At 38.7% G+C, this 21,089-nt stretch overlaps 1 protein-coding gene across 1 annotated transcript in view; it reads right to left on the reverse strand.

The window, feature by feature from the left end:
* Window positions 1–21,089, reverse strand: part of NCKAP5 (NCK-associated protein 5) — an 846,875-nt gene that overhangs the window by 332,581 nt on the left and 493,205 nt on the right. Inside the window, exon 5 of the mRNA XM_011937715.1 lies at window positions 4,044–4,131. Coding sequence (XP_011793105.1) covers window positions 4,044–4,131 — 88 coding nt within the window. The remainder of the gene's footprint in view (window positions 1–4,043; window positions 4,132–21,089) is intronic.

Here is a 21,089-nt window from a genome sequence, read left to right on the forward strand (position 1 = left end):
TACTGTTATTTTGGATTTTTGACATTCAGAATTATACGAAAATAAATTGTGTTGTTTTAGACCACCAAGTCTGTTACAGTAGCAATGGGAAACTCATACCTGTAGATAAGAAAGTAAATGAATAACTGACATTTGAATGAATGAGTGAGCAAATGAGTAGAGGAATAAATGGAAAGGGCTACAGATAGAAAGCAGAAAGGCCCAGGTTCAGGTCTCAGCATAGATAATAAGCAGCCCTATCATTTAACTTGGGCCCTATCGTGTCATCTCTCTGGAAGTCCTCAGCATAAGAGCTAATGCTATGCAATCAGATGGAGCAGGGTTCAAAACCCTTCTAGGATATTTCTTGGTTGTACGTCCTCAGGCAAGCACTCACCTCTCTGGGCCTATGTCCACATCCGTAAGATAGGGATAGTGAGAGCACCTCCTGCACAAAATTGTTGCAGAGACTGAATGAGCTACAGTCTAGTCACATTTGATGGGGCTCTGAACTAGGTAAATTTGAAATTGTGGTCACATGAAAATGTGATTAATGTCAATTCATGCACAAAACTTGAAATCATGCAAATTCCCCGATTAAAAAAAAGGTCAGGAATGGCAAAGCTGGTAAACTGTAAACCTCTGATTACCACATAGTGGGACCGTCTCAGTTGCTGAACAGAAAACACCCATTGTTCTTTGAGAGAATCCATGTTGAATTATGCAAGCTATAAATTACACAAGCAACAGATTATGAAAGGTCTTTGGGAACACACCCCCTGAACAAAATATGACTACCTTTAATGCATGCAAAGCAATTAGCAGGGGCCTGGAACACAGAAAGCTATTACTCTGCTATTACTATATTAGCTCAATGATAAAAGACTCAGAACAAACACTTCCACCACAGTGGAAAATGAAAGTAACTCCAGCTTTCCCAGGGGCCTAAGCTTTACATGGGCCTCTGGCTCCTTTCAGAGAAATCTTGCAAGTTGGAAAATCTGAGACAGGTGTGCTAATGACGACCCATATTATGAAGCAATAAATTTCCCAGCTCTTGCCTGAAACGCAGAATTTGGCCGCAGGGAGGTGTTAACTATGTGCTCCACTAGTATCACCACGCATACATCTTGCATAAACCATTTTGCTGCTATTAGCCTTATTTAGAATAATAGAATTTGTGAGATGAAGGGGCTCTCCCTGGGACTTGGCGCCACCCAGCATCACCTTCCCTCTCTCTTCTCTCGTTTCTTGAACGCCCAGCGTACAAGGCTGTCCCTAGTGCATACAAGAAGTTCAGGAAATGTTTGTTAAATGTACAGTGACCTTTACGGGTCATGTAACCCACCTCCCTCTCCCATTTTATAGATAAGGAGCCTGAGGCCAATTAAAGGAACGACTGAAACATCCCTATCGTGCAGCATTAATTCAAGTTTATGACTGTCTTCTCCCTAGAGGGAAGAGTTAATTTCCCAAAATGAATAGACTGGGTAATGGAGAGGTAATAGTTATAAAACACATTTCTTAAAGCATATCTGTTTTTCTAAGAGACTTCCAGTTTCACAAAATGAATGCTGATGATATCAAGTGTCTACACCACAGATTTGGCTAATAACTATTTAAGAGCTCAGAAGAGAATAAGCAAAAGAAAATATGAATCTGGATGAAGGAGATCCACCATGAAGAAATCAGATATAGCCCAAGAGTGACACCTGATTATTTAGTTCTAATGAAGCCAGGTGTTATGTGTGATGGGGAACAAATAATTTACTTCACAGATTCATATGACCCTTTTAGGCTGCATTGAACCATTCAATGCAGAATTGAGTCCCATTTTTTACTTACACCTCAACTTTGTACCAAAGCAGATATAATATCTAGGAAGAATTCAGAGCTAGGAGGACTGAAATTTTTTTTCCTGACTTTAGGTGGCCACACATCAGGAAATGCTGAACACGCATTCCCTTTGTCAAGACTGCCCTCTCAAGAAGAATCTAAGCCCTTTCCCTACAAATGGATCTTAGTGATTTTTCCATTGTTTTTATGAAGCTAACTGATTATGAACTTTATGAAGCTGTCTGATTCTTCGGTCATCCCAAAGTCCATATCCTCATCCTAAAAGGATTCGGAACAATCTCCCACATCGTAACATGCTACTCTGGAAAAAAAAAGAACCATTTGGGTACATGGGTACAGTTTGAGCTATAATATCAATTGGCTTCCTAGGATTTATTGTGTGAGCCCATCACATATTTACAGTAGGTACGGACATAGACAGACAAGCCTACTTCACCTCTGCCAAGTATAATTATTGCTATTCCCACTGGTGTTAAAGTTTTAGGTTTTTGAGATAGCTTAAGTCAACTCTTTGCATTATATTCATTGCACATGGGAAAGAATTCTTACTGCCTTCTTGAAGTAGCCCTGTGTAGATTTCAAGAATCAAAAATGTGGCACATATGCACCATGGAATACTATGCAGCCATAAAAAAGGATGAGTTTGCGTCCTTTGTAGGGACATGGATGCAGCTGGAAACCATCATTCTTAGCAAACTATCACAAGAAGAGAAAACCAAACACCGCATGTTCTCACTCATAGGTGGGAACTGAACAATGAGATCACTTGGACTCGGGAAGGGGAACATCACACACTGGGGCCTATCATGGGGAGGGGGGAGGGGGGAGGGTTTGCAATGGGGAGTTATACCTGATATAAATGATGAATTGATGGGTGCTGACGAGTTGATGGGTGCAGCACACCAACATGGCACAAGTATACATATGTAACAAACCTGCACGTTATGCACATGTACCCTAGAACTTAAAGTATAATAAAAAAAAAAAAAAAAAACAAAAAACAATTTAGGATACAGCCTCTTAAGGTTAACTATGTCCAGATTTCTTAACTTACTTTGATGCTTTTACTTGTATTAACATATTCCTCCCAATCCCTTTTCACAACCAGTTGGATTACAGAGCCCTGAACTCACAAATTCAGGTAAGCTAATGCCACATTATGCTAATCAGCTGGGTTCCTATGCTTGCTTTCTCAAACCCACTGGCTTTTTAGCCAGCAAAAACCTAGGGCTGCCCAGTGATGACCTCACATTTCCACCAATGTCCTTGCCTTTTAAAGCTTTTCATACACAATTGTGCAGTGGATGCTGGGTCTCTATGTGTGATTTGAAGTGATTTTCAGCAGAAGTCCTAAATTCATCTATATATAGTGTCTGTGCTGTTTCTAGTGGATTTCCCTTTTCCACCATACCAGAGCCTTCTCATCCATGTAGGCAGCCTGGACCATACTCAGATTAGAAGTCCTGCTTCCTGGCCTGGCAGCTTTGCAGGTGTTAAAGGACAGTGGGATAAGGGCTATCAGAAGAAGACAAAGACCTGTTATCTCACTGACCACTACTCTCTTTGAACCTCTTTAGACTCCTTGTTGCCTGAGGCGCCAAGAGAACTGCATATACCACAGACCCCATCCAGCTCTTCCCTGCACTCTCAGCCTCACTGGAACTTTTTATTTCCAGGTCATTACTTAATTATCTGCAGCTGCTTATTCTCCACAAGCCTGCTGTGAAGATTCACACCACTGCACCTTTACCTAGGTGTCCCTTCTCCCTGCAATGCCCTTCACGGAGTTCTCTATTCCACAGGCCTATCTTAAATGTCACACTTCCGGCGAGTATTTATTCCTCACCTCCTCAGCCAGGATGAGGCATTCTCATTCCTGTGTTCCCAAAGAATGGTGTACACACCTCTCTTTTACTCCTGGCCACAGAGACTGCAATGCTTATACAAGCTTCTCTCATTCACCATAAACTTATTTTTTGCATCTTCCTAGAATCAAATCTACACTCTGTTTCACAGTAGGAGTGTATGAAATGAATGAATGGAATAAACGTGTATGATTCCTCAAACCAGAGGTGACTAGGTGGCTGTTAGCACTGGGACCTGGAACACACCTTTTATTTATCTCTGGGTTAGAGAGGACAAATCTAGAGAAATACAACAAAAGCAAGTAGGCCAGTATCCATCCAAGAATAATAAACACGGTGTACCTGATAGACCATTATATTAACAGTTTCTTCTTTTTTCTGCTCTGGAGATCCTTGACTCTGCAGTAGATTTCGTACTGTTTCTTCCATCCTGAGAAACAAAAATACAAAGAATTTCTTAAAGAAGGTTTCTAATTAACACGGATCCATTCAAGTTGTAGAAATCATTCTTCTATGCATATTCCCCAAGCTTCAACCTGGAAATCTCTTTTCTCTTCTCTCGCCTTCATCTTCTATTAATTATCTGTCATGAAGTCCTTTGCAACCATTCTTTCGGATGCCTCTACATTCTCTTTCTCTACCATTCAGGTCCCCCTTTTTGTTCTTGGACATCTAAACTCATTCACCTATCTCGCAATATCCCTCTTCATTTCCAATGACTTCTTTTTAATTTGATACAGTATCACCACATCAATCTTCCCGGAAAAAAAACTTTTATTTTTAAACACCAATTTTCAAAGTTAACAAATATTACAGAAATGTCTTCTTTCTATTAATCTACTGTCAAGTCTTTCTGTGATGGTCCTTCTATGACAGCACATAAAGATTTCCTTCATTCTTCTCAACGACAGTCATGCATTGCTTCATAATGGGAATACATTCTGAGAAACGGTGAAATGCATCATTAGGTGATTTTGTCATTGTGCAAACAGCATAGAGTCGACTTATATAAACCCAGATGGGATAGCCTACTACACAACTAGGCTATATGGTATTGCCCGTTGCTCCTAGACTACAAACCTGTATAACACGTTAATGTCCTGAGCACTGTAGAAAAATAATAAAACAATAGTATTTGTGTATCTAAAGATACCTAAATACAGAAAAGGTACAGGAAAAATACCATATAAAAGACTCAGAATGGTGCACCTGTATAGGCCACTTGCCATGAACAGAGCTCACGGCACTGGAAGTTGCTCTGGCTGAGTCAGTGAGGAGTGACTGAAAGTGAAGGCCCAGGACATTACTGCACACTATGGACACTGTACACTCTAAACACTGCAAATTCACAGTGCACTAAATATTTTTCTTTCTTCAATATTAACTTCAGCTTACTAAAATTTTTACTTTATAAACTTTTAAGTTTTTAAAAAACTCATTGATGCTTGTAATGACATTTACCTTAAAACATAAACATGTATAAGTTATATAAAATATTTCCTGTACGTCCTTAGTAGATAAGCTTTTTAAAAATTGTTTTAAAAGACATTTTTTTTGGCTGTGCGCGGTGGCTCACGCCTGTAATACCAGTACTTTGGGAGGCTGAGGTGGGTAGGTCACCTGAGGTCAGGAGTTTGAGACTAGCCTGACCAATATAGTGAAACCCCATCACTACTAAAAATAGAAAAATTAGTTGGGTGCCGTGGCAAACTCCTGTAATCCCAGCTACTTGGGAGACTGAGACAGGAGAATCACTTGAACCTGAGAGGAGGAGTTTGCAGTGAGCCAAGATCCCAACACTGTACTCCAGCTTGGGTGAAAGAGACTCCATCTAAAAACAAACAAACAAACAAAACATTTTTGGTCGGGTAGGGTGGGTCATGCCAATAATCCCAACACTTTGGGAGGCCAACGTGGGTGGATCACCTGAGGTCAGGAGTTCAAGAGCAGCCTGGCCAACATGGTGAAACTCCATCTTTACTAAAAATGCAAAAATTAGCTGGGGTGTGGTGGCAGGTGTCTGTAATCCAGCCACTCTGGAGGCTGTAGCACGAGAATCACTTGAACCCGGGAGGCGGAGCTTGCAGTGAGCTGAGATCATGCCACTGCACCCCAGTCTGGGTGACAAGAGCAAAACTCTGTCTCAAAAGAACACACACACAAAAAAAAATTTTTTTACATTATTTTATTAAAAAGTAACACACAAACAAACACATTAGTCTATGCAAGGTCAGGATCACCAAGATGTCAGCAGCCAACAGGAATTTTTCAGCTCCATTATAGTTTTAAGAGACCACTGTTTTGCATCCAGTCCATGGTTGACCAAATATCACTATGTGGCACATGAATGTGCTTCCTAGTATGTCATGTTGAGAATGTCAGTTATTTAAGCATTCCCCTACTTATGAAATATTACTTCAAAATTTTTGTTATTTCAAAGAGCATCTTTACACATACCTCTTTATACACATTTATAAGTGTTTCTACAAATTATTATATATATTACATGTTATAATCCTGTTTTGTTTTAAATGTGTACCTCCAGTGATTCTCCATTACCCTGAAGTAAAGAGTAAAGGAAACACACCCATTCCCATTTCCAGACATTTGCTACTGCTGGCGATACTTCTAAGAATGCCACCTCACTTTCATCTTCCTATATTTCATCCCTCTTTCCAAATTTACCTTGAGTTTCACTTCCTATCTCCTCATTGATCTCCTGCTTCTTTGAATTCTTATAGCCCTATACTTCAAACCATTTACTCTATCACTTAAAAATCCATCACTTTAATGCTCAAATATTTTGTATATGCAAGTCTTATCTTCTGGAACAAATGACAACATTTGGTATAGGACTATGCCATGTATTTCTAATGTATCTCTCTCAATTGTAAGTAAAATAGATACAATGTCAGTAGACATTCTTATATGAATCCTTTGCTAATTCATTTTTTAAAAGTATGAATTAGTTAGTCTATACCAGACACTTACCCTGTATGTTCAGACTGTGTCTGGATGAACTCGTCATTGGGGCCCATCATGAAGATTCATAGACCCAACTTTGGGAGCAAGAAGCCTGAACTCAATGCCCTGAACACAGTGCTCTCTGTCCAGAACCTGAACTGGTTGTCTTTTCCAGTCCCATCTTGAAGCATGTATTTTAGTGACTCAGTATGACACTGGTTGAAGAGAATTCTGAGGAAAAGCAGGCTGATTCAGCTTCTCCCTCTTACTAAGGGCTTCTTGTATGACAAATGAAGGGCTCTAGGAGACCAGTGAATCTGCTTAGGTGGGAAGGCCACTACAGTAAGCAGGACAGGACAGTTCAAAATGCCACCTTTCTAATATGGCACATCACTACTCAGCGGCAGAGTGAGGAAACTGCAGACAACGGAGACAGGCCAGACCTAGATTATTAATTGCAGAAATTCCACCTTCACAGAGGATGACACAAGGACTCATCGGGTTTTCAGGAAGATAGTGGACACTGGTTATGAGTACTCTAAAAATGATTTGTGACCACACATTTATACAAGCCACCTCTGCATGTAACCACTTGAGAGCAGAAGCTGTTCCCTATATTTTCACAAATCTTATGTTATTAATAATAACTCAATTTAATAGTACTTTTAACTTGTCAAAGAACTGTCTCATCTGTTCATCATTTATAATCTACTTTTAAAAAATCATTCTATCTATTGGGTAGATGAGAAACCTAAGGCACAGAAAGGTTGGATGGTTTGCTTGAGAGATCGTGGTTAGTTGGATAGGGAGTTTGGATGAAATTATTTTTACTGACTCTAAATACAGCAGTCTCTTTCTACTTGACCTTACTGACATTCAGGAAAATGGTTTTAAATGAGTAAGAGTCTTAACTCCTGACTAGGAGTTATCTTGGTGAACAACTTTGGTTGCTGAACCCAAGAAAGCAATCATTTCTGACCTGGGGAGAGCACGAGAAAAACTAAGCTTATGTGGAAAAAAAAAAATTTCAGTGCAAAGAAGTCACAAATTCTGAAATAATAAGTGATCAGAACTGATTGCTAATATTTTATTTCATTTTATGTAAACAAGCTCTTGAGTGGTATCAGATTTTCCATCACATTTGCTGAATTATCATAAACAAGGAAGTAATGACAGTGGTCCTAAGACTTGCCCAAGATCACTTAGCTTGTTCCTGGCAGATAAGGGCCTGGTCTCCTGGTTTTCTAAATATTAGTCTACTTTCTTCCCACCTTAGCACAGAAGCTGGATGTCTTCTTTTAATCCTTATTGCATTCATTTATAAACATCTGACTTAAAAGTAGCCAAATAGTTAGAACTCAGTTAAAATGAAATCATATTATTTTTTACTAAGTTAAAACACAATCCTGTCTCAATGCATATCTTGCTGAATTTTCTCTTCTATATAATTACAGGCTCTAGACACAAGTTGCTGGATCAAAAAGAAAAACATCTACTCACCTTTCCCCCATTTTTCTTGGCTTTACACTTAAAAATCAGGAAAAAGTGGGGGTGGACAGGAAATTGTTAAAACAATCTTGAGCAGTTCAGAACCCTTAGTAATATGGTAAACACTTTTCTGGCACTACTTTATGATTAATTAAAACCAATTACATTTCCTTCCTACGTCTTGGAACAGAATCACAGGGCCCCATCCTAACCCTTGGTAAAAAATCAAGTTGTCCTATCTTTTTATAACCTCTATGAATCTGGTCACAGAGAAAATGTTTTAAACCTGATAAGAATATGCCATTATTTACTCCCTGACATCTTTTTTAAAAAAAATTCTCATTTAACAAACTTCTCTATTTTCCTGAAAATCAAAGACTGAAGCATCATCCATTGTTGTTTGCTGCCCAATGACATTTTGCTTCTTTTTATTATTTCCACAGCTAATGAATGAAAGTTTGCATTACTAGTCAGCACATAGTACAGTTCCACCATCTGTCTCCCAAATATGATTAAGAAATAAGCCAATTCCTCCCTCTGGTTCAGGCTTGGGCAGAGTTTTGTGTGTTTTGTTTGTTTATTAAATAGCTGGTTGTAATTTATCCTTAAACACTCATCTTAATTCATGTCTTCTAGCTCTCCCTCTCCTTCCCCCACCTGAAACTAAGACCTTTTTTCCCCTAAATATTGGTGAAGTAGCTGCCATAACTAAAAATATAGAAACCAAAATTATAATTTTGAGTTGTAATAAATTCTAATGTACATCAAGTGAACTATTTTTAAAACGTTAACTCCCAGGACAGCCAGAGGAAATAAACTAAATACATATGCAAACGGTATGTCTCAGGTAACATTAGGTATAAATGCAGGCATTTCATTTTATTAAAATAGATTCCATTTTTTAAGGTACACATTATGTAATCAATAAATTCTTATTATAGTGTTTCCTCTGGGAGAAGCAGAAACCTCGCTTAAGAAGGGCACTAAGTGAAAATTAGGGAAACAGCATATTAAAACTAATGCATTAGAAGAGTAACAATTCAAAAGCACCCAAGAGTAGGATCAGGAAGCCATTTTAACTGAATTCTCTCCCAGTTCCCAGAGGACCACCTTTGTCATTGACCTCCTTTTAAAGTGCAGACCACTGGGGTACTTGTCATTGGATCTGTTTCCAGTGTCTCAAGAGCTAGTCCGTCTAGACACTGAAGGAAGATGCTTCTGAAAGAAAATGTTAAAACATAGTGGTTTCCTGAAGACTTTCATGGTAAGACAACACTTGATAATATCAAAGGCCTTCTTTGTAATCAGAGAATATGGATTGGATTTTGAAGACCTTGACTTATTCAATAATGAAAGCGGTGTTGGAAAATATGGTTCCAACCTACATTAGAAGCTGTTTATTCCAACATGTAAATGACTGTAGGTTTCTTCACATGCCTTCCCTCCAACCCCAACCCAAAATCTAGCCCTCTGTTTTGATTAATGACACTCTAGGGACTGATTCAAGTATTACACCAAATTGTTCTTATTGACCTGTATATACAGATATTCAATTGAGACTAACTTCATTTTTGACAGAAATGGAAAAGAACAGAAAACAAGAAGCCACTCAAGAAGTCATTCTCCCCAACTCACACTGATAACTGATAGGGCTCATTCAACTGAAGGCTGAACCAAATTAAATTTTGTCTTTAGAAAATATTTTAACATGTTTATTTGCTGATTAATGAAATGCCAACTTAATAATGAAATTAACCATGAAATTATTCAACATTCCTTAATATTCTTCTAATCAGGTGAGAGGCTGCAAGAAGTGCCCGCCACATTCCCTTTGATTCCCCCATACCATGAAGTTTGTCAAGAGCTGCTGCTGAAACTTGTAAATTGCTTTTCCTTGCGTTTCACTGTATTTGACTCCCGATCTTCTCACTTTGAGAAAACATGTCAATTTAGGAAAAGGTCTTACCATGACTGAACTTCATTTAATGACAGGAAGAAAGAGGCTGCAGTTAAATTAGAAAGAGGCAGGGGGAATGGGGTCACTGGAGCACCCCTCCTTCACCTGAGGCCTCCCTCCTAGGAAACCCTGACCCAACACAGCCCCATGTAGGGAACAATGCTTATCTTCTAGAGCCAATGACAACAAAGTGGAACAGTACACTCCCATATTAGCTGGAAAAGAAGGAATACTTGCAATAAAATACTAGCTCCCTCTTATTGGATGCCTATGTATCAGGGTAAAATATCTATGCATGCTTTACCTTGGATGTTCAAGACAAACAGAATTCACTTATTTGTATATAACCAAACTAGTCTGTTCCTTGAACCTCCACGATGTGACTAGTATTAATTCTTGTCCAAAGCCCTAGTTTAAATCCTAATCTTAGTCTATTATGATGAATTTCTAAAATTTTTAAATTAAAGTTTTTAATTTTAAAGATCCAAAACAGGTGTCCGTCAACATACAACTATCCTATGCATTTCCTATGGTGAAATATGTACCAGCAATCAAAAGGAATAACTGATGCATGCAGCAATATTGAAGAATCTCACAAACTATGCTAAGTGAAAGAAGCCACACACAAAAGACAAACTACTATATGATTCCATTTATACAAAATTCTATTCTAGGCAAATTTAATCTAAAATTAAATTTGCCTAGAATAGAAAATTTAATTTTCTGGAAATTAAATTTAAGAATAGCAATTGCCTTGGGTGGTGGCAGGGATTGACTGGGAAGGATATAAAGGGACTTCCTGGGATGAGAGTAATGTTCTGTAACTCCATAGGGATTTGGACTGCACAGGTATGTGCACTTGTTGGAATTCAGCCAATGTTACATTTAAGATTTATGCATTTCATTGTATGTAAATTTTATCAATAAAAGGGAACCATCAACACATATGGAATTCCAGTTATTGATCTATGTGTGCATCTTGGGAATATGCCTTTGACTTCCTTTTTTTTTTTTTTTTTTGAGACAGGGTCTCACTCTGTCACCTAGGCTGGAAGGTTGCAGTGGTGCAATCTTGACTCATTGCAACCTTCGCTTCCCAGGCTCAAGTGATTTTCCAGCCTCAGCCTCCAGATAGCTGGGACTACAGGCACAAACCATCAATGCCTGGCTAAAGTTTGTATTTTTTGGAGAGACAGGGTTTTGCCATGTTTCCCAGACTGGCCTCGAACTCCTGAGCCTCATGTCTCAACCTCCTAAAGTGCTGGGATTATAGTTGACTTACTTTGAAATGCATCAAAAATATTTCATTTCATTTATTTAAAAATGTGTACATTGAGGTTCCATGAGAATAAGGAACTCATTCAAGATGATACTCCCAATAATAGTAGAGTTGGTATTAGAACTGTTTGACTCCAAACTTCTAATCTTTTTCTACTGTGCCACATCAGCATTCACTCAAATATTTAAACCACGCTGGCGTTTACTTGGTTGGGTATCAACATTTTCTGCTATACTGTTATCACATGGTAACATCTGGATTGATGGGTTCTTGTTACTTGCAAATGCTGTACAGTTAAGCCCTTCATATCTGTGAGTTCTGCATCTGTGGATTCGACCAATTGTAGATTGAAAATATTCAGGAAAAAAAACTGCACAAAGTTCCAAAAAGCAAATCTTGAATTTGCCATGCACTGAGTATTACACTGAATCCACATGAATGAAGTGTAGGCATCATATTAGGTATTAAAAGTAATCTTGAGATGATCCAAAGTATACAGGATGATGTGTGTAGGTTATAAGAAAATATGGTATTATGCCATTTTATATAAGAAAGCTGAGCATCCCCAGATTCTGGTGTCTGAGGAGGGGTCCTGGAATGGATTCCCCATGGAAACTGAGGGATGATTGTACTTGCATTAGTCAATCTTTTCTCCCAATTAGATCAAAATTCTTCCAGATCCAGGCTTTATGCACAGTGATACGGAAGTCTTCTTAGCCATGGAGGATATGTTCCAAGATCCCCCCAGTGAATGTCTAAAACCTTGGATTCTGCAAAGCCCTATATATACTTTGCTTTTTCCTATACATGCATGTCTATGATAAAGTTTAATGTATAAATTAGACACAGAAAGAGATCAACAATAACAACTAATAATCAAATAGAATAATTATGACAACACACTGTAATAAAAGTTATGCAAATGTGGTCTCTCCCTCTCTTTCAAAATATCTTATTGTACGATCCTCGCCAATTTTTAACTGGTTGAACTTCAGGTAACTAAAACTGTAGAAAGTGAAACCTTGGAAAAGAGGAAACAACTGTGCATTAGAACAACTGTTATTTACCTGTTGAAGCATTTAAGAGCAGCTATACATGGAAATATATATCCTGCCCATTGGGTACTCTCAATTCCACCCAAATGCCACAGAAAATACAGAGCCAAGGCTTGACCTGTTCCATAAGGAACCCTCCATTTGTGTTTTCTTAACACTCTGAGCTCTCCTCTTGAGGTCACTGACTCCGCCTTGTTGTTTATGCTATCCACAGGAACTATGCAAAGCTTACTTACTGGGTAGATATTTGATAAATTCTTTGTGGAGTGAATGAATGAACCTAGTAGATTTTTTACACTTGTTCGTTCCCTGCGTCTTTATATTTTCACTTCCCATAGACCTATATATGCATGTGACTAGTCAAAGAGAAGTAGTGACAGTGAGAAATGCCAGCAAGACTGAAGGGGCTAAGTCTTCAGCTATGACACATGCAGCTAAGATGCAAGTCCCTTGGTCAGAAGTAAAACAAACCAAATATCTAACTGTTCTTTTTGTTACATTGAATGTCTATATGTTTCGACTCAGCTAATTAGCTATGGTGTTTAGAACATTACCTTAATGAGGAAAGGTTCTAGATTCAATCCCTAACTTACCAGTGTCAGGCTCCTGGCAGACTAATCTCTGCCAAGACAGCCCACTGCTCTCCTACCTGGGAGAGACAGGATAGGACAATTACCTTAATGAAGAACATACTTTGCATTGCCTCTCATATAATTTTCTTTTAAGTTTCTGTTTCTCATTCTAGTTCCATTGCCTTCCTCAACAAACTATCCTACCTTCCCATTTTAATTGCAATGCAAAGCTTCCCTCAGGTCTGGGAGTCTAAAGGAAAGCTGACTAATTTTCAATTCCAAGAGCAAACTGTTCATGTGGAAACTGCTGGTTTATAACTGGGTTCTGCCCAACTGCACCACTTGTTTCCTTAGAAATGAGAATTTCCTCCCTTATAAGCTAGCACACCTGAGCACGTAAGCAGGAACAATCCCCAGGTTGGTTGTGACTTGGATGCTCTTAACCTAATCTCTGCTTATCCTCGCTGCAATAGTTAGGAACAGTAAATCTACAGTGAACATAACTGAAAACTGCACTGAAACAGAAACTTACTCTGGATAAATGTCGGAGGCCTGGAGTTTCTTACTTCTTTCCTAGATGATATATATTTTTAATTCAGCACAAATTTTGCAAGAATAACACCACTGCACAGAAACCACAGCGCTCTAATTCACTCATGAGGATGCAAGAGCATTCATAAACAGATCGAAAGATGCTAGTCCAATTTGAATTACTGCATCATATTCACTCCAGGGCCATCTCTGTGTGAAGAGAAAGTGACATAAATTTTCTCCTAGGCAGGCTTGCACTGATCCTGCATGGGGAGCTCACTGCATGGAGAGAGGCCGATTGGGACAGGGAAGGGAAGCAGAGACAGGCATTCAGGGAAGTCCCATTTTGCACATGGAGTAGAAGGAACTCCCCTGAATGTTAGCAAACAAATCTCAAGTGTTTCTGCTCAACAGTGGCAGAATACAAAATTGCATTTATGGATTCATGTGTTTGTAGAGTTCACATTCATCCATAAAGAGACGGGGAGGCAGAAAGAATATCTCACACGTGCAAGTAAATGCCACAAAGGCGAAATACACCTCACTGGCTTTTACTTGCCTGGTTAACAGTTTGAAGTCAGGATTGACACTCTATCCAGATAATGCACAACAGGTCTACAAAACGGATTATTTCCCTAAATAGAGCCAGGTTTTAAATTAATGTAATAATTATAATTATTAACGTGATTAATTTTATTAATAGTCAATAGTTATTATCATTTCCCACGTTCAGTCTCATGAGCTTATCTACTCAACCTCAGAACCTATCCTCACCAAGTGTGTCCTTAAAAAAGTCTTCAAAATACAAAATTCCACACATACATCCAGCATTAGGTCTGCTTTTTATTTTCTTGAGTAATCTGAAGCACAAACATTCTCTGAGTCTGATACTGCTCAAAAAGACTCTGAATTGCCAAGACAACCACTTTAAAAATAAATCTATTATTTTGGGGATAGATCTTTACAGCTCAGTGTTCAAACCTTGGGAGAACTTTGAAGATAACAGATGGCTGAATTTATTACTGGCCCCCCATATTTATCTTTATTGGCCACTGTGTTTAGGAATAATAATACTTTAATTTAGAGTGAGGATGCACCTTAAATTCTAATTAGAGGCAGTTCTCTTCTAGAAAACTAATGTAATAACAACCTGGAGCCTCTTTCTCCCCATTTGATAAAGATTAGTATTTTACAATTTTACCTTGGTGAAAGAAAAATAAAATGTGACCTGGACAATCAAGATTGCTTCTCTTGGCTGGGCACAGTGGCTCACACTAGTAACCCCTGCACTTTGGGAGGCTGAGGCAGGGGGTTCATTTGAGCTCAGGAGTTCAGGACCAGTCTGAGCAACATGATGAAATTCTGTCTCTACAAAAAATCAAGAAAAAAAAAAAATACCTAGGTGTGGTGGCACAGGCCTGTAGTCCCAGCTACTTGGGAGGCTGAGGTGGAAGGATGGCTAGGACTCAGGACGTCAAGGTTGCAGTGAGCCGAGATTGCACTACTGCACTGCAGCCTGGGTGACAGAGTGAGACTGTCTCAAATAAAAAGAAAAAGAAACAAACAAAAACAAACAAACAAAAAAGATTTCTTCTCTTAATATGCACCATGCTTTTAAAAGTTTGAATCTAATGTTAGGTACTCCAAATGCAGTTCACCTTGCATTTCACATAAGCTATATATCTCTCCACAGGTGTAACTGGCTCTTCATCAGATGGTTACAATCCCTAGAACACTGACCAAACAGGCTACATGCTGTCTGTCATGCTTCAAGATCTGCTTGGGAGTTTGACCCAGAGAAAATTAAGAATTGAATGACTTGACTCAACTTGATTGTCACTGGCAAACTCACTTTGAATCTGAGTCCCATTTTCCGCATCTTAAAACAGTTTATTTTTGTTTGTTTTTTGCACATTGGCACGTGTTTAGTCATTAAAGCTTGCAGAGGTCAAACCGACAGTCACACTGGATCTGAATAATGTCTAAAGCAGCACAGTAAGTAGCCAGTGTTAATCTGCTGCTAATTTTTTTTGATGGGGGTGTAGAAGAAAGGCAAGAAAGTCTAATTGGCTGTATTTGGGATAAAATTATAGTGTTATATTTTCTGGACAAGAAGGTGGAACAGTGGCAAGGAGATGCTTTAAGAATCCGCAGTACTGGCCCATCTAGCCACACGGATGCCAACAGCACATTCTTCACTGGGTCTGCTACTTAATTTGCATGATTCTTGTGACACTTCTTCCATGATATTTCAGAGTAGCTTCTCTTAAAGAAGCAGATATTGTAAACCACAGCATATTCAGAAAAGTCGTGCTACCAAATCCTCTTTCAGTCTCAACTCTTGGGGCCACAATACGGTCAGTGTAACCTCAGACTCTGTGCTCCCTAAGTGATGTAGGTGGAGCTCAGTGGAGACACTCTCACCACTAGGCAACTTAGGACAAATCACCTTTTCTGAGCCTCAGTTACCTGAGTAATTCATTACCTGAGTAACGAATACATCCTCCTAGTCCTACTTCCTTTAGAGAGACATTATGAGGATGCAATAAGGCAAAACAAAAAATGCTATATAAGTTGATACTTGTTTTTATTATGGTTTTAAAGATCCAGGCTATCTGAATTGTAAACCTTTTGGTGCTGATGTGAGAAGGGCAGAAAATTGGCTTCTTGGAAGCACCATCCAATCAAGTTAACACTTTATGAAGGCCCCTACCTGCTTTGTCTCTTTTTGAGAAAGTTCAAGGGGTAAAGCACCTCTCTCCAAGTTTCAGATAGTAATTGGTTTGGAGAATAATCTATAATACTAGTTGGGATAGGCTAGCTTATGCTAGAGTAACAACCCCAACCTCTCAGTGATTGACTTACTGAATTTCTTATTGACACAAAGTCTGGGCAACTTCAGGTCTGGGCACCAGGGCAGTCACTTGTCTTCCATGGGTAGGGAGTCTATGTCCTGGTTTCCCAGGATAGTTCAGCTCAAGCTTACTGTCCTGGCAAAATGATGAACAACACCCCTTTCACTCCAAAAATCACCCTGGTTTGGACGATAAAGATTATAATCTTCCTATCAATGGAATGACTCAAATATTTAGCCTGCCCCACTCTCTCAATATGAAGTTTTCTCTACGGATAGGAAAAGATAAACTGGAGAATGTAGTATGGATTTTCACTGCCTCATTCCAGAGCTGTCACTTCAGTTTAAGGGTCACTGGCAAGGACTAGTCACATGGCCCAACTCACTGCTAGGGGAGCTGGTAAACTTAGTCTTCTGAGTGCCCAGCAAAGAGAAGAGAACAGATATTGGTGCTAATATGATGTCTTCTATGTGTGCATTGTGAAGACTGAAGACATATATATATGGGACTATGACTCAGCGACCTGCTGCCCAGCCTCACTGACTTTTCAATTGTCTCCAGGTGACTCAGGGCCAAAATTCAAGCAAGGCAAGTAAGTGTTGCTCTTGGTGGTCTTTTCCCATTGGGTGTTACTTTTTTCCTCTGTTGGTTGACTGACCTGTCACTATTGAGGCTCATCTCTCACCTCCCAGCCAGATATTGATTGTCGCTCTCCTTTCCCTCATGCCAAATTGATTGCCAGCCTACATAACTGGTTTCCCTGAGATCTCTGAATTGTCCACAAATGCATTCCCTCTGGCTTGGAAATGTTCAAACAGACACCTTCAAAGTCTGCTTTGCTTTGAAAAATACACTATCAAGCCTATTATCTATTAACTGTAAGACAGTTAATAGACATGTTTTTGATGCAGGCTGTTTTATAACAAATATCTATAAACATGGAAAAGTAGCCTGTACTTGCAAAAAAACTTCATAACCTTCCAATAGTCACTGGCAAGGAAAATAGAAGAGGTGATTTCTGTCCTGGTTTCTAGGTGATGTTGGTAAAAGGATATTTCTAATATTTCACTACTTTAACCCAATACTTATTGTTTAACATATTCAACTCAAGACACTTCAATAAGCAGCATGTTTGATCCTTAGGAACGCTGGAGTATGAAAGTCTGTCAAGATATTGAATAGGTCGAACTAAAAACTGGGAAAAAAAGAAGTCAATTTATAAGGCTGCCTCTATGTTAGACTGAAAAGAAAAACGAACCCTCAGAATAATATAATTTTCACTGGGATCTCATGAATGTGGATTTTGCCAATCATCATAATCATCTGGTATTTGGATAGGGATTTTTCTGCCAGCAGCTATGAGAAAAATGAGATTCCTTCCCTTCTCCCCTTGCCTATCCAAACATCTTGCATCCTCCAGGTTCCAGCTTAAGTCCTATCTCCTGTATTCCTGATAACTGCGGCCCATAGGAGTCTCTTCTTAGTCCTCAAATGTTTTCCCTGGAACATTTGCAGGACACCATTGAGGACTCTTGATAAAAGTCTAGATTCCTAGCTCCACTTGAGACCTAGTAAATCCAGATCTCTGGAAGCAGAGGCCAGGAATCTATGTTTTAGATATTCTTATTTAAGAATAAGAATGAACTATGAACTCTATATATGGAGACATGAATTATGAGAAACTCCATTCCAATGTCCTCCTAACTTACTCATAGACTACCCTGGCATGGTTACATATGAACAAAACGATTTCATGTATGGGTTTCTTAGTTCAACAAGTATTTTATAAGCTTATTAGGGACCCCCATGCATATCTCAAGTTTTTTCTACTACCCACATCACACAGTAGGTTAACCGTTTATCTTGTGTAGATGGAAATTCCCTAAATTATGGAGTTATATATTATTTTACCTCATTTGAGGCATATTAGATGCTGAAAAATAAAAGGAAAAGATGAATGTAATTTTACTTCCAATGGTGGAAAGCTTAAAAATAACACCTTATGTAATGTGAATAATTGTTTCCTAATGTATTCATTTATTCCTGTATCCCCTCATCCATTTATCTGTTCCTCTATTTGATAATCATCTGTTGAATGCCTATGATATGCTTTGTGTTGTAACAAGTAACTTCAATGAAGAAAAACTGCCAACTGCAGTAGACCGGCAGACCAACAATGACCCCACAATGTAACAGAGCCAGAAGAGGATTCTAGGGGCATGAAGAGAGTTGAGCATCAACAGAGGCTCTCTGGAGATGCTGATGTACTGAAGTTTTGAAAAATGAGTTGGACTTAGCTTGATGAAAAGGGAATTTTCAAACATAACTAATGATCTTAATTGCAAAGTTTAAACTGCTTATTATGATTTTCTTCATAAGAAATATGCTTTAAATATGTGTAAAATAGTCTCTCTCTACTGAAAATAAGAACATTTCGTTTTAGTTTGGTATACACGCTGGCATTTTAATCAAACACAAAACATTATAGATCATTGTCAGCACACCTACTTAAGGTTCTTCCAATGGAATTACGTGCATTTAAAGTTATGTCCACCGCTACATACATCCTATATCTCAGACAACATCAACCAGGCCTCAAGATAATGCTCCTCCAATGTGTACATATGCATATTTGCAGCCCCTGTCTCATTATAATCCGTGTATCTGTGTATGTATTCCCAACATTTTTGGATGCTCAGGTTTCCTTTAGTGTTTGGAATATGTTCTTCTTGACCATGGATATCTATGAGGGAATAAAGAATAACCACATCAGAATATCTGTTGCTAAGAAAGAACTGCTATGATAAAACTAATACCAATAACTGCAACATTCCCCAGCCACAAGGTTGACATTAAACAAAAGTCAAGTGTCTTCAGGTATTTTTTATCATCAAATCCAAGGTTTTATATAGCACTTTCATTGTACATTCCTGGTGAATGAAAAGGATTTTGGAAATACAGTAACTTTAGGCCAAAATAATGTCCATTTATTCTTAAATTGTCAATGGTACAGAAAAGAAAAAAGCAAGGATACTTGAGGGAACAGGCAGAGAATCTATATACTGAAACTAATTTTTAAGTAATTTTCTTTGATATTTAAAAGCAATAGAAAACGAAGCACAATTCTCAGATAATAGTATAAAATAAAAAATAAGGAAAACTAAGCATTGATAAACACCAGATTCCCAAGTGACAGGATTTTTAAGATGTAAAGAATGAGTGATAATATGCTACATTGATTAAGCTGCTAGAGAATACCATGACACTACACACAGATACACACAACATTATTTTCTGTGTTAAAGCTGTGCTGTGGGAATTTTAGATCCAGGATTATAAGTTTTTCCCCCATCTCTCTACGCAAACATGAGAAACTGTGCAGACCTCTGTTTTCTTTCCATCCACAGAATTTTACTGTAATATTGATAAAGACAATAGTACCTACGCTATACAGATGTTAAAAATCAAGTAATAAGCAAGATAACCTGATTCCAGTTATCATTGCCTCCCCCAAAACATAGGACTGTGCAGAAAGAAGAGCAGATTTAATTGTAAAGTGCAAAGACTTGCCCCAGATTGGAAAAGAGAGGGAACCAGCCTGTTCTGCAGCAACAAGTTAGACCACAGTCCCCTAGGACTTAATTATCTATATCTTGTTAGGCTATAATAGGGGCTCTAAAACGATACTGCAGGTTTTCTACAACCAAGAAACTGATTAGTGAAGTTGAGTAAATCAAATGTCGATGTTCTTCTTATAAGTCAACACGGACAGCAACCACAGCCTTCAACAGAGAGCCTTCATTATCACACAGCAGTTAATAAGCGTGGCTATTTGAAGCACATCAATACAGAAGAGGGAGCTTGTATCCACATCAACCAGCTGTGTGTTTGGTGTTGCTCATTTCCTGATTTTCAGTTTGGACAGAAGGGATGATTATCATTCTGTGAATCACGTTGCTGCTGTCCTTGCTTTGATACCATACTCTTCAGGGGAATTCAACATGTTCTTGATTATCTCAATTGTAATGCCAATTAGAATATTTACAGATGTGGAGGCCCCTTAGCCCTCTTTTGCATGGCTATTGCTGGACCCCTTGCTTCCATCCTCTCTTGTCTCTTCTGGACCTCTGCTTTCATCCCACCCTCTTCATAGCTGTTTTTATCTCTCCACCAGATCTTCTTTATCAGATGGCAAGCAAGTAAACTGTATCATAATGGATGCGTCCTTTGTCTCCTTTCTCCCATTGCAATCTATTCCTCTTTTTTCCCTTCTTCCCACTACCTGTTATAAAAAGTAATTTATATGTTCTGCTTTCACATTTTTCCCCACCAAATTAACCTCAACAACTAACTTCAATCTGACTTTGCCCTGATCACTATACTCAGAGTGGTTTCTTATCATCAGTTGTGAAGTCTTCCCCTTCAATGGCTGTTTCTGCATCTTTCTGGTTATGTGTGTGCCTGCACTGGCCACCCCTTCCCTCCTGAAGTTTTGCCCTCCCTTGCCTTTATGACTGCCTTCTCCAGTCTTCTCCTTCCTATCTCAGTTCCTACTTCCCTCTTCCGTCATCTGCAGATGGCCACACCCCTGTTTAGGATCTCAGTCTTCTGTTTGCCCTCTCTGCTTATTCGGTCTCTCAAATCATCTACTACCCCCTTTCCTTCAGATTTCCAAACCTAAATCTCC

Source organism: Colobus angolensis, unplaced genomic scaffold (genome assembly GCF_000951035.1).
Source record: "Colobus angolensis palliatus isolate OR3802 unplaced genomic scaffold, Cang.pa_1.0 Scaffold168, whole genome shotgun sequence".
NCBI lineage: Eukaryota > Metazoa > Chordata > Mammalia > Primates > Cercopithecidae > Colobus > Colobus angolensis.